We start from the raw sequence: 12392 nt of genomic DNA on the forward strand, positions 1-12392 counted from the left end.
ATATTAACATGATTTTAAGTTATTTAAATGAATCATTTATCGTATGGTATGAAGAAAATTTTAAATCAAAACCCGATAAACTTTTTAAACTTGATGAAATAAATAACCTTATTAAATTCCCGCTGAAAATTAAATTTTGTACTCCCATCTTCGTTCATTGTTGGGGATATTAAATTTTGAAAAAGATGTTGGGGATGTTTTGTATTCTGACACTGGTTCCAATTTCATTTTAATCAAATGTGATAAAGTTAATACCCCAATGAGATTTTCACATCAAACATTAGACCATAACTCTTACCCATCAATACAAAACATTTTATCCATCAACTTAAACACATTTTCTTTATCATATCCATTTCAATTATCCGGGAATTCATTTATTCTTCATTCAAAAGATTTATCAAATATTAAATTTAGAATAACTGACCTATTTGATTGTGATTTAGAATTCATGAATGAGATATTATGGCAATTTCAAATAGAAAAAATAGCTGATGAGATAACGGATTAAATATTTATTTTTAAATCATAATAAATGATTAAACAACAGCAACCACAGCAACTTAAGGTGCAAAACACCCAGGTCCTTCAGACCATTACATACGCCATATATGCATATAATTCAAAGACGGCAGAACAAACGCAAAGGTTGAAATATGGAGATTTGGAGATAGTATTGAAAAATAACCATTTCGAATTCGTTTGCAAAGGTGGTGCAGTGATATCAAATATAAAAGAAATTTTATTTATGAATTCAAAAATTAAAGGAATAACGGATGATATAACATCAATTCCACCAGAAGAACAGAGATATTACGCATTAAATGCATTTCCTAAAGTTTTGAAGATTGGAAGATTTAATTTAAATGAGGAATTCATAGAAGGTTTCCTAAACGACATAATGAAGAAAGCAGATAAGGAATATGTGGATAGTGAATTAATGAAGAAGGCAAATTTGGTTTATGTTGATGAAAAAGATAATGAAATTAAAGAAAAGGTTGAATGGTATCATGAATGGACATCGGAGACTTTTAAAGTTAAAGCTGATACAGAATGGGTTTCGGGATGTTTAGACCTTAAAGCAGATAAAACTTATGTTGATGAAAATTATGCAAAGAAGTCGGAAGTAAATGATGTGATTACAAGCATGAAAAATGAAATACTTCAAACATTATATCCTGTTGGTTCTATTTATACATCAATGAATTCAACAAATCCAGCAACAGTTTTAGGTTTTGGTATGTGGAAGCAGATTGTAGATAAATTCTTATACTGTGCTAGATATTCAAAGCAAACAGGTGGTTCGAAGAAAATTAAAGAAGCAAACCTTCCACCGCACACTCATACGGGAACTACAAACTTTTCTGGCGACCATAGCCACTCATTAAGAGACCACCCATTATACAACTCAGAATATGAAGCTGGCTATGATGTTTTATCTCCAGATTATAACCATTCAGCAAAAAAGACTTTTCGACCAACTGAACCAGGAGGAAATCATGTCCATACTTTCACAACAAATCCAACAGGTTTGGGTAAAGATTATATGCCACCATTTGTGACTGTATTTGCATGGTACCGCGTTCAATGAATGAACTAAATATATTTTATGTCTGTAATTAATTAGGTAATGAAGTAATGGATGAACTGCAGAAATAAATTTTATCGTTAATGTTTACGTTAATGGTTTCAGGTTATTCAATAATTAATTATTTTTGAATAACTGAAGGTGTCACTACGTCACCATGTGTCACTCGGTTAATTAACTTCTCTGAAAAAATGAGACAACATGACATTTTGACAACAGTCCTGGAAATAAATTTTATCGTTAATGTTTACGTTAATGGTTTCAGGTTATTCAATAATTAATTATTTTTGAATAACTGAAGGTGTCACTACGTCACCATGTATCACTCGGTTAATTAACTTCTCTGAAAAAATGAGACAACATGACATTTTGACAACAGTCCTGGAAATATGATGCAGTCCAAAAATAAAGTTAGTTTTAAAATTATTTTTATTTTTTTATTCCTATATAAATGACAGCAACAAACAACAACAGTAACTTTATCGTTTCTGATGAAAAAGTTATTGATTCATTAGCTGAGGAATTAGTTGTGGCAGAAACTAAAACCCTCAACGAAAGAATTGGTGAAAACAAGATTGATTTACATAACTACCTCAAACATGATGGAGGAAGAGGAAGGAAAACTGGTATGGCTTTATTAGTAAATAAAATATCAAATTTAACGATTATAGATGTCGATATCAATAAATCATACAATGATGAACTTAAAGAAACGGTTAGAAAAGACATTTTATCAAAACTTTCGGATAAAGATGTTATCGTTAAAACCGCTTCAGGAGGTCTTCACATTTATTGCAACACTAATTTCTTCTATTCAACCTCGAACAGAATGATTAAATGTTATTCCTGCAATGATTATGATATTGATATCATGACTTCTATGGATGATTCAAAGCGTTCTTTAGTGGTTATGGCTGATTCAAGAGTTCGCAAGAATGCAACAGAACCAATCAATACATACTCATTCATTCGTGGAAGTTACGATTCAACATTAACTAGAACAGCGAATGATATATTAAATGATTTGAATATTAAGGTAAGAGTTGAACAGAAGAACGAAGAAATAAAGACTATCATGAATGAAAACAAAGATGTAAACATTGACGATAAACTTGCCCAGAGCATAGTTGATGGCATCAGTGATTTTGAAGTACATAATGACGGTGGAAACATGAATTTAGAAAAAGAAGTTACATTATTCACACTGTTTCAAGCAATTAATTCGTTACCTAATCATTTAATTAATGAAGCATACGATAACGTTTATAACTTCTGCAATTTAACTGAAAATGCAAAAAGTAATTTTGAAAAAGCACGTAGTAGATATGCACATTTAATGACTTCTCCATTTGTTTTAGTGAAGATTCTAAAACTATATCAAAAGGAATATTATGATGAATACGTTTTGCCTTTATTACGTAAGCCAAAAATAACATTTGATATAAAACTTGATGATTCATTCTTGATAACAGATATTAGACGCAAGGCTGAAAATCATCAGTATAAAAACAGTTCTGAAGTAATTGAGGATTTATCACGTGTAATCCGTTTTGTAGATTGTGGAAACAAATACTTCATTCAGAAAGATTACAACATACACGACAAAATGAATCAAATATCATTCGTTCTTCAATCAAACATGAAAGAGTCACTCAAAATGATTAAATTATTTAAAGAAGAAGGTAAAACCATAACAGCATGGGATGTACTATTAAATCAATTGTCTTCATTAACCGTTAGGGGTGTTTGCTTTAAATCTGATTCTCCAGATGTTTTCTCAACGTTTCAAGGTTATAAATACAACGTTCTCGAAAAACCAGATTACTCAAAAATTGAGATGTTTATGAATTTCATTAAAGAAGCCATTTGTGATAATAACGATGAAGTGTATAAATACCTACTCGGCTGGATTGCATCAATGATTCAACATCCTGGAATCAAGAATGAAACAGCAATTATTTTGAAAGGACTTCAGGGAACAGGTAAAAACAGATTTACAGACATTATTTCTGAACTTCTCGCTGGTTATTCATGTAAAAACATTACCGAAATAAGTGAGCTAACGGGTAATTTCAATTCGGTGGTTGAGAATAAAATGTTTCTTGTACTTAATGAACTCAAGAATGTAGGTGAAGATAGACTCGCAAACTTCAACGCTTTGAAATCAATTATTACGGATAATGAGATTAGAATTAATGAAAAGAATCAACCCAGAAGAACTGCTTAGAATGTTGCAAACTCGGTTTACGTTCATGTTTGACAAAGTGTTTACGATGAAGTCATGACAAAGCAGTAACGATGAAATCATGACAAAACATTAACGATAAAATTTATTTCCAGGACTGTTGTCAAAATGTCATGTTGTCTCATTTTTTCAGAGAAGTTAATTAACCGAGTGACACATGGTGACGTAGTGACACCTTCAGTTATTCAAAAATGCTTCATAAGTGCCTTCCTCCTTAATCCTGCTGTGTTGTCAAAATGTCATGTTGTCTCATTTTTTCAGAGAAGTTAATTAACCGAGTGACACATGGTGACGTAGTGACACCTTCAGTTATTCAAAAATGCTTCATAAGTGCCTTCCTCCTTAATCCTGCTGTGTTGTCAAAATGTCATGTTGTCTCATTTTTTCAGAGAAGTTAATTAACCGAGTGACACATGGTGACGTAGTGACACCTTCAGTTATTCAAAAATGCTTCATAAGTGCCTTCCTCCTTAATCCTGCTGTGTTGTCAAAATGTCATGTTGTCTCATTTTTTCAGAGAAGTTAATTAACCGAGTGACACATGGTGACGTAGTGACACCTTCAGTTATTCAAAAATGCTTCATAAGTGCCTTCCTCCTTAATCCTGCTGTGTTGTCAAAATGTCATGTTGTCTCATTTTTTCAGAGAAGTTAATTAACCGAGTGACACATGGTGACGTAGTGACACCTTCAGTTATTCAAAAATGCTTCATAAGTGCCTTCCTCCTTAATCCTGCTGTGTTGTCAAAATGTCATGTTGTCTCATTTTTTCAGAGAAGTTAATTAACCGAGTGACACATGGTGACGTAGTGACACCTTCAGTTATTCAAAAATGCTTCATAAGTGCCTTCCTCCTTAATCCTGCTGTGTTGTCAAAATGTCATGTTGTCTCATTTTTTCAGAGAAGTTAATTAACCGAGTGACACATGGTGACGTAGTGACACCTTCAGTTATTCAAAAATGCTTCATAAGTGCCTTCCTCCTTAATCCTGCTGTGTTGTCAAAATGTCATGTTGTCTCATTTTTTCAGAGAAGTTAATTAACCGAGTGACACATGGTGACGTAGTGACACCTTCAGTTATTCAAAAATGCTTCATAAGTGCCTTCCTCCTTAATCCTGCTGTGGAGTATATAAGAATTTCCGAAAAAGTGACACCCAAAAAGTGACACTTTCAATAGGGAGTAACACTTAAAAAGTGACAATTTAAAATTCACAATAAATAAAAATAATAAATTTTTTAGTCTATTAAATTATTCTTTTCTTTGAAATCCTCTAAAAATTCTTCGAAATGTTCTAAAATATAATCTGGAGAATTATAACAAAATTCATTAATTTCTAACATATACGTATCTAACAATTCATTTGGAATTTCAAACGATCTTAAATATGTAATTGAATTTTGTATCTTCTCATTTATTTGAGAAAGTTTTTCTTAGCATTTTCCAATAAAAATCTTAATGGATTCAAATTGGCTTCTTGATTCTGAACAAAATTTAATACTTGGTATAAACGTGATTGAACTTCTCTTTTCAATTTTGTTTTATAATCTGTCAATCGAGGCTCGCGAATTCTAATTGAAGGAATAAAACCTGTTTGAAGTAAATCGTTTTTAATACGATAAAAGTAATTGGGTGCAACTTCTTCTAAAAGATTTTTGACAAAAACATCAATTCTTTGATTTTTAACGCAGCCAAAATCGTGATATTTTATCTTTTTAAATAAAGATTCAGAAACGTTATTCACAACGGTTAATTCATTTGGTCTGGCAGCGGCTATCCACATCATAGCCAACAATTCCTTATACAAAATTCAAAAACTTGGGTGCAATCAGTTCTGATTGCACCCAAGTTTTTGAACTTTCTTGAGGGAATTAAAGGGTGAGAGATTTATAGTCTATCTATATATCTCCCACCCTCTAATTCCCTCCCTGACAGCGGGAAATTTTGTCTGAATGTTAAACTATTCAGACAAAGTTTCCCACTGTTTGCGAAGGAATTGTTGGCTATGATGTACTGATTCATGATCAGTACATCATAGCCAACAATTCCTTATATAAAGTTCAAAAACTTGGGTGCAATCAGTTCTGATTGCACCCAAGTTTTTGAACTTTCTTGAGGGAATGGAAGAGTAAGAGGTATACATTATGAATATATACCTCTTACCCTTCCATTCCCTCTCTGACAGCGGAAAACTTTGTCTGAATGTTAAACTATTCAGACAAAGTTTCCCGCTGTCAGCGAAAGAATTGTTCCATCTGGTGCATAGAGTGTGAATCTATGCACCAAATGGAGCAAGTCCCTCGCGAAATTGCCAAAACTTGCGTCGCATTTCAAAGATTGCGACCCAAATTTTGGCGATTTCTAGTAGAGATGGAGTATTTTGAGTCACTGACCTATATGCAGTGGCTCAAAGGGCTCCATCTCTACTTTGAAGCAAGGAAACTTTCCTCGAAATTTTGATAATTTGAAGAAAGTTTTCAAGCAATTAACAAAGGATTACTCGCTATGAGGTAAAAATTCTAGATTTTCACCTCATAGCGAGAGCTTCCCTTTCATTGCTTGAAAACTTTCCCCAGCTTCAAAATTGGGGAAAGGGCTGTAAAGTCGACTCCGATACCAGCAGGTACCAGAGTATTTAAAAGAGAAGCCCTCGTACGAGTTTCTATGAAGACCTTCTCATTCAAGAAGATCTTAATAGAAAATCGTACGAGGGCATTGGAAACTCGCGTCTGGTACATGTTGGTACCAGAGTGTTTGAGATTTGAAGACTCTGGTACTAACATGTACCAGAATTTATGATGAATTTAAGATGGACCATTATAAAATGGTAGCGGTTTGTTTCAAAAAATTTTAGATGAGATTTGCATAGATATAGATTATATGATTTATACATATGAAAAATAATATATAAAAATATAATTTTGAGATAATTATGTAAATAATATTTTAAATATTTGAATTTGAGGTATAATTTTATAGTAAAATATATTATAAAGAGTATTTATATAAATATTGTAAAATAATATAAGTAATAAAAATTGAGACCCCCTCCCTGTTTTTGATGTTTTGTCACTTTTTCGGTAATTCTTATTGTTTCGAGTGACACATGGTGACGTAGTGACACCTTCAGTTATTCAAAAATGGAAACAATAAGAATTACCGAAAAAGTGACAAAACATCAAAAACAGGGAGGGGGTCTCAATTTTTATTACTTATATTATTTTACAATATTTATATAAATACTCTTTATAATATATTTTACTATAAAATTATACCTCAAATTCAAATATTTAAAATATTATTTACATAATTATCTCAAAATTATATTTTTATATATTATTTTTCATATGTATAAATCATATAATCTATATCTATGCAAATCTCATCTAAAATTTTTTGAAACAAACCGCTACCATTTTATAATGGTCCATCTTAAATTCATCATAAATTCTGGTACATGTTAGTACCAGAGTCTTCAAATCTCAAACACTCTGGTACCAACATGTACCAGACGCGAGTTTCCAATGCCCTCGTACGATTTTCTATTAAGATCTTCTTGAATGAGAAGGTCTTCATAGAAACTCGTACGAGGGCTTCTCTTTTAAATACTCTGGTACCTGCTGGTATCGGAGTCGACTTTACAGCCCTTTCCCCAATTTTGAAGCTGGGGAAAGTTTTCAAGCAATGAAAGGGAAGCTCTCGCTATGAGGTGAAAATCTAGAATTTTTACCTCATAGCGAGTAATCCTTTGTTAATTGCTTGAAAACTTTCTTCAAATTATCAAAATTTCGAGGAAAGTTTCCTTGCTTCAAAGTAGAGATGGAGCCCTTTGAGCCACTGCATATAGGTCAGTGACTCAAAATACTCCATCTCTACTAGAAATCGCCAAAATTTGGGTCGCAATCTTTGAAATGCGACGCAAGTTTTGGCAATTTCGCGAGGGACTTGCTCCATTTGGTGCATAGATTCACACTCTATGCACCAGATGGAACAATTCTTTCGCTGACAGCGGGAAACTTTGTCTGAATAGTTTAACATTCAGACAAAGTTTTCCGCTGTCAGAGAGGGAATGGAAGGGTAAGAGGTATATATTCATAATGTATACCTCTTACTCTTCCATTCCCTCAAGAAAGTTCAAAAACTTGGGTGCAATCAGAACTGATTGCACCCAAGTTTTTGAACTTTATATAAGGAATTGTTGGCTATGATGTACTGATCATGAATCAGTACATCATAGCCAACAATTCCTTCGCAAACAGTGGGAAACTTTGTCTGAATAGTTTAACATTCAGACAAAATTTCCCGCTGTCAGGGAGGGAATTAGAGGGTGGGAGATATATAGATAGACTATAAATCTCTCACCCTTTAATTCCCTCAAGAAAGTTCAAAAACTTGGGTGCAATCAGAACTGATTGCACCCAAGTTTTTGAATTTTGTATAAGGAATTGTTGGCTATGATGTGGATAGCCGCTGCCAGACCAAATGAATTAACCGTTGTGAATAACGTTTCTGAATCTTTATTTAAAAAGATAAAATATCACGATTTTGGCTGCGTTAAAAATCAAAGAATTGATGTTTTGTCAAAAATCTTTTAGAAGAAGTTGCACCCAATTACTTTTATCGTATTAAAAACGATTTACTTCAAACAGGTTTTATTCCTTCAATTAGAATTCGCGAGCCTCGATTGACAGATTATAAAACAAAATTGAAAAGAGAAGTTCAATCACGTTTATACCAAGTATTAAATTTTGTTCAGAATCAAGAAGCCAATTTGAATCCATTAAGATTTTTATTGGAAAATGCTGAAGAAAAACTTTCTCAAATAAATGAGAAGATACAAAATTCAATTACATATTTAAGATCGTTTGAAATTCCAAATGAATTGTTAGATACGTATATGTTAGAAATTAATGAATTTTGTTATAATTCTCCAGATTATATTTTAGAACATTTCGAAGAATTTTTAGAGGATTTCAAAGAAAAGAATAATTTAATAGACTAAAAAATTTATTATTTTTATTTATTGTGAATTTTAAATTGTCACTTTTTAAGTGTTACTCCCTATTGAAAGTGTCACTTTTTGGGTGTCACTTTTTCGGAAATTCTTATATACTCTGTTTTGTCACTTTTTCGGTAATTCTTATTGTTTCGAGTGACACATGGTGACGTAGTGACACCTTCAGTTATTCAAAAATGCTTCATAAGTGCCTTCCTCCTTAATCCTGCTGTGTTGTCAAAATGTCATGTTGTCTCATTTTTTCAGAGAAGTTAATTAACCGAGTGACACATGGTGACGTAGTGACACCTTCAGTTATTCAAAAATGCTTCATAAGTGCCTTCCTCCTTAATCCTGCTGTGTTGTCAAAATGTCATGTTGTCTCATTTTTTCAGAGAAGTTAATTAACCGAGTGACACATGGTGACGTAGTGACACCTTCAGTTATTCAAAAATAATTAATTATTGAATAACCTGAAACCATTAACGATAAAATAAGTGATAACAAAATTTTATTTTTATATAAATGGATACCCCACAAGCTCAAAATTTACCACGAATCATAACAAGGGAGGAAATGATAAAAATGATGCAAGAACGAATTAAAAACAACAAACCACGAAAACCGAGAAGATGTGGTTATGCAGTAATGATGGAAAGAAGAACCTAGAAGGGTTCGGGAAGAGGAATAAAAATTAAATTTGGATTGAGTTTAAAATTCATCTTTATTAAATTCATCTCTTCCAATCAATTTATTTATTCTATTAAATTCTTTTATTTTTTGCTTCACTCAGTTTAAGGATTGAACGGTAAGTTTCTAATTTTTCGATTATTTCTTTCCTCTCTTTATCGTTTTCAGCCCCACCGCATTGCGGCTTCTTTTTGTAATAGCATATTTTTGATTTAATTCTGTTTAGTTTCTTTTTATATTCATCGTCTGGACTCTTGGATGCTTTGTTGTCACTCATTTCTTACGAAATAAAAAAATTAAATATTATTTAAATATAATGGAGTAATAAAATAAATTGGAATTTCTATTAATTTATTGTCAACTTCAACTAATACATTACCGTTAATATATCTAACAAATTCAGCTATTGTGTCAAATCTTCGTCTTCTTTTTGTCATTGATTTATCAGTTTTTCCATAATCGAGATGAATCAAAACTTTATTCCCTTGTTTAAAATTCATGAGCCCTGAATTAATTTGTTCACGTTTAACATCATTTAACCTTTCCATTTGCTTTCTAATATATTCCCATTCTTTTGAAATATCATTTTTCATTTCCACTGGTTTCATGTTTATAGTTCTATGCCATGTATTATTGTAATAATATACTAACTGTTGTATGATGGAGTCATGATTTCCATCCCAGTATATCTGACCGTTAACCCCTAACGCAACTCTAAGAGTTCTCATTACCACATCAACTATTTTATTATGAAACGTATATGGAGAAGATGAGAAGTAACAATTAATTTGTGGGAAATAATGAGCCATAGCTGCCTGAAATCCTTTATCACCATCACCCCTTATATTATCTACTCTTTCATGATCTAGTAAGTATTGTATAGCTCTTCTTGTTTCCTGTTCTGTTTTCCCTTTCACCGGAATGCAATATAAATATCTAGTGTTAATGTTAATGGCAAATAAATAAGTAACGTTTCCTTTTGAATATTCTAAATGATCGATTTCGTATGAATATGGATATGGTGCAAATGAAGGGCGACTAAATTTTTCCTTTAACGGTTGAATTTTTGGGTCAGTTGGTTTATTTAATATCTTGAAATCCTTTTTAAAATCTTTTTGTTTCTTTAATGTTTGAAATGGATATAATAAAGTGAATGATGAAGGATTAACTGAAGGAGGAGGTACTGTCGTTGGAGGTTTTGGTATTGCAAGTGGTTTAATTTTATCTGCTTTGATTTTGGATGATGAAGTTTTGGAATTCATTCCCCCCTTCATTAATTCTGGATGTATTCTATTCATTTGTTTTAAATATACTGTATATAAAGGTTTGATATACTTTCCCGCTTCGAGTTTATGTTGAAGGATGAATTCCAAAAGTTGATCTTCATTTAAAAGTCGGGCTGAATATGGTTTAACTAATGAATCATAAATTAAGGCTTGTGCATCATTTATGGTCTGAAGGACCTGGGCGTTTTGCACCTTTAGCTGTTGAACATTTGCTACTTTCTCTTTTGGTGTTGTTTTCAGCTTTTTCTTCTTTTGTTTTTGTTCCTTTGGCTTTTGCGGCTCAGGATTATATAATTTATATAATTCATCAATATCTTCTTCTGTTAATACTTTATTTTTGAAATCTTTCAACTGTTTAAGTTGTGATTTAGTTTTTCCCTTTGTATATTCATTATTTTTAATTTTGTCTTTAATTTTAGAAATTATTTTATCATGATATTTCAAAATTTCATTTTTATAATATGGATAATAATATTCCATATCATCACCTGTTATATTTTTATTATGTTTTTGGAGATATGATTTTAATTCATAATAATTAAGAAAATTTTGATTAAATACTAAATCATCAATTAAATTTTCTAAATCTGTGTTATCCATTTATATAAAAATAAAATAAATGTTTTAAGGGTGCCCACCTCTTTGAATCGCATCATTAACGGTTCCTTTTGTCTCTTCTGTGGCATTTTATTAAATAAATGGCATACAACATCCATTTTCACAACATACAGCCTTAGTGTGTGCCCCTGTTAATACAGTCTTACCGATTGTTAAGCGAGTCATTGACCCGTTTTTAAGTTGTAAATTAATATTCTGACCATCAAATATCACTTTATCATTTATTATATCCAAATAATTTTTAGGTGTTAATTGTTTATTTTGTCGTAAACTAACACCTTTCATTTTTTGTGCAATCTTTTTAAAATCACTTCCATCAATTGAACCGTTGAATGATGTATAACACTTAGGGCATAAAGCAACCATGTTATCACCTTGTTTCTCAATTGCTAAACCCAATAACTTCTTCTCATGTGCTTTTTCTTCAGCTTTATTCTTTAATTTAGGTTTAAATTTCTCATCAAAACAGAAGAAATCAAATGGTGCGAATTTGAAAATGTTTTTATCATAAAATTGTTTATCGGTAACAATTGCTTGAAATACTTGAGTGTTAGGAAGATTTGGGTCGCCAGCGATTGCCCAATAAGATGAATCAGTATCACCTTCAATGAAATGAAAACGATTAACATCCATGCATTTATACATAAAATCATAAATGAAAACTAAATACCAGTATTTTGCGTTATCTAAAGTAAAAAATGCCTCTTGTAAACATGTATCACATCTATAAAATCTATCTTTGAGCATCACTTGATATGTATCTTCACCTATTTCTCTTATATTTTTCAACTTATTTGACATACATGCAACGCGTGCCTTCTGTGCATTCATTATTTTAGTCTTTGCGTAATTTTGTGTATTCATTGCATCGTAACCATATGATCCATTAAGTGAAATTTTGCAAAATAAACCTTTTCCTTTATTTCCTTCTAATTCAGCCTTTTGTCTTTCGTTCATAAATTTGTTCGCA

At 31.7% G+C, this 12392-nt stretch overlaps 3 protein-coding genes across 3 annotated transcripts, besides 4 other annotated features; 2 read left to right on the plus strand and 1 right to left on the minus strand.

Annotated features, from left to right (window-relative positions):
- Nucleotides 1–10552: part of a mobile genetic element that runs on past the window's edge.
- TVAGG3_0522760 (phage tail repeat-like family) lies at nucleotides 749–1591 on the plus strand (the record flags this gene model as incomplete). The annotated part of the gene is made up of 1 exon (XM_051237294.1): nucleotides 749–1591. One exon carries the CDS (start codon nucleotides 749–751, stop codon nucleotides 1589–1591), a length of 843 nt encoding a protein of 280 aa, XP_051095118.1.
- TVAGG3_0522770 (Prim-pol domain family) lies at nucleotides 2040–3815 on the plus strand (the record flags this gene model as incomplete). The annotated part of the gene is made up of 1 exon (XM_051237295.1): nucleotides 2040–3815. One exon carries the CDS (start codon nucleotides 2040–2042, stop codon nucleotides 3813–3815), a length of 1776 nt encoding a protein of 591 aa, XP_051095119.1.
- Nucleotides 4958–6929: a mobile genetic element.
- Nucleotides 6976–8947: a mobile genetic element.
- Nucleotides 8948–8982: a mobile genetic element.
- Nucleotides 10553–11494: 942 nt separating the features above from the next.
- TVAGG3_0522810 (uncharacterized protein) lies at nucleotides 11495–12067 on the minus strand (the record flags this gene model as incomplete). The annotated part of the gene is made up of 1 exon (XM_051237296.1): nucleotides 11495–12067. One exon carries the CDS (start codon nucleotides 12065–12067, stop codon nucleotides 11495–11497), a length of 573 nt encoding a protein of 190 aa, XP_051095120.1.
- Nucleotides 12068–12392: the final 325 nt, after the last annotated feature.

Source organism: Trichomonas vaginalis, chromosome II (genome assembly GCF_026262505.1).
Source record: "Trichomonas vaginalis G3 chromosome II, whole genome shotgun sequence".
In the NCBI taxonomy this organism is placed as follows: domain Eukaryota; phylum Parabasalia; order Trichomonadida; family Trichomonadidae; genus Trichomonas; species Trichomonas vaginalis.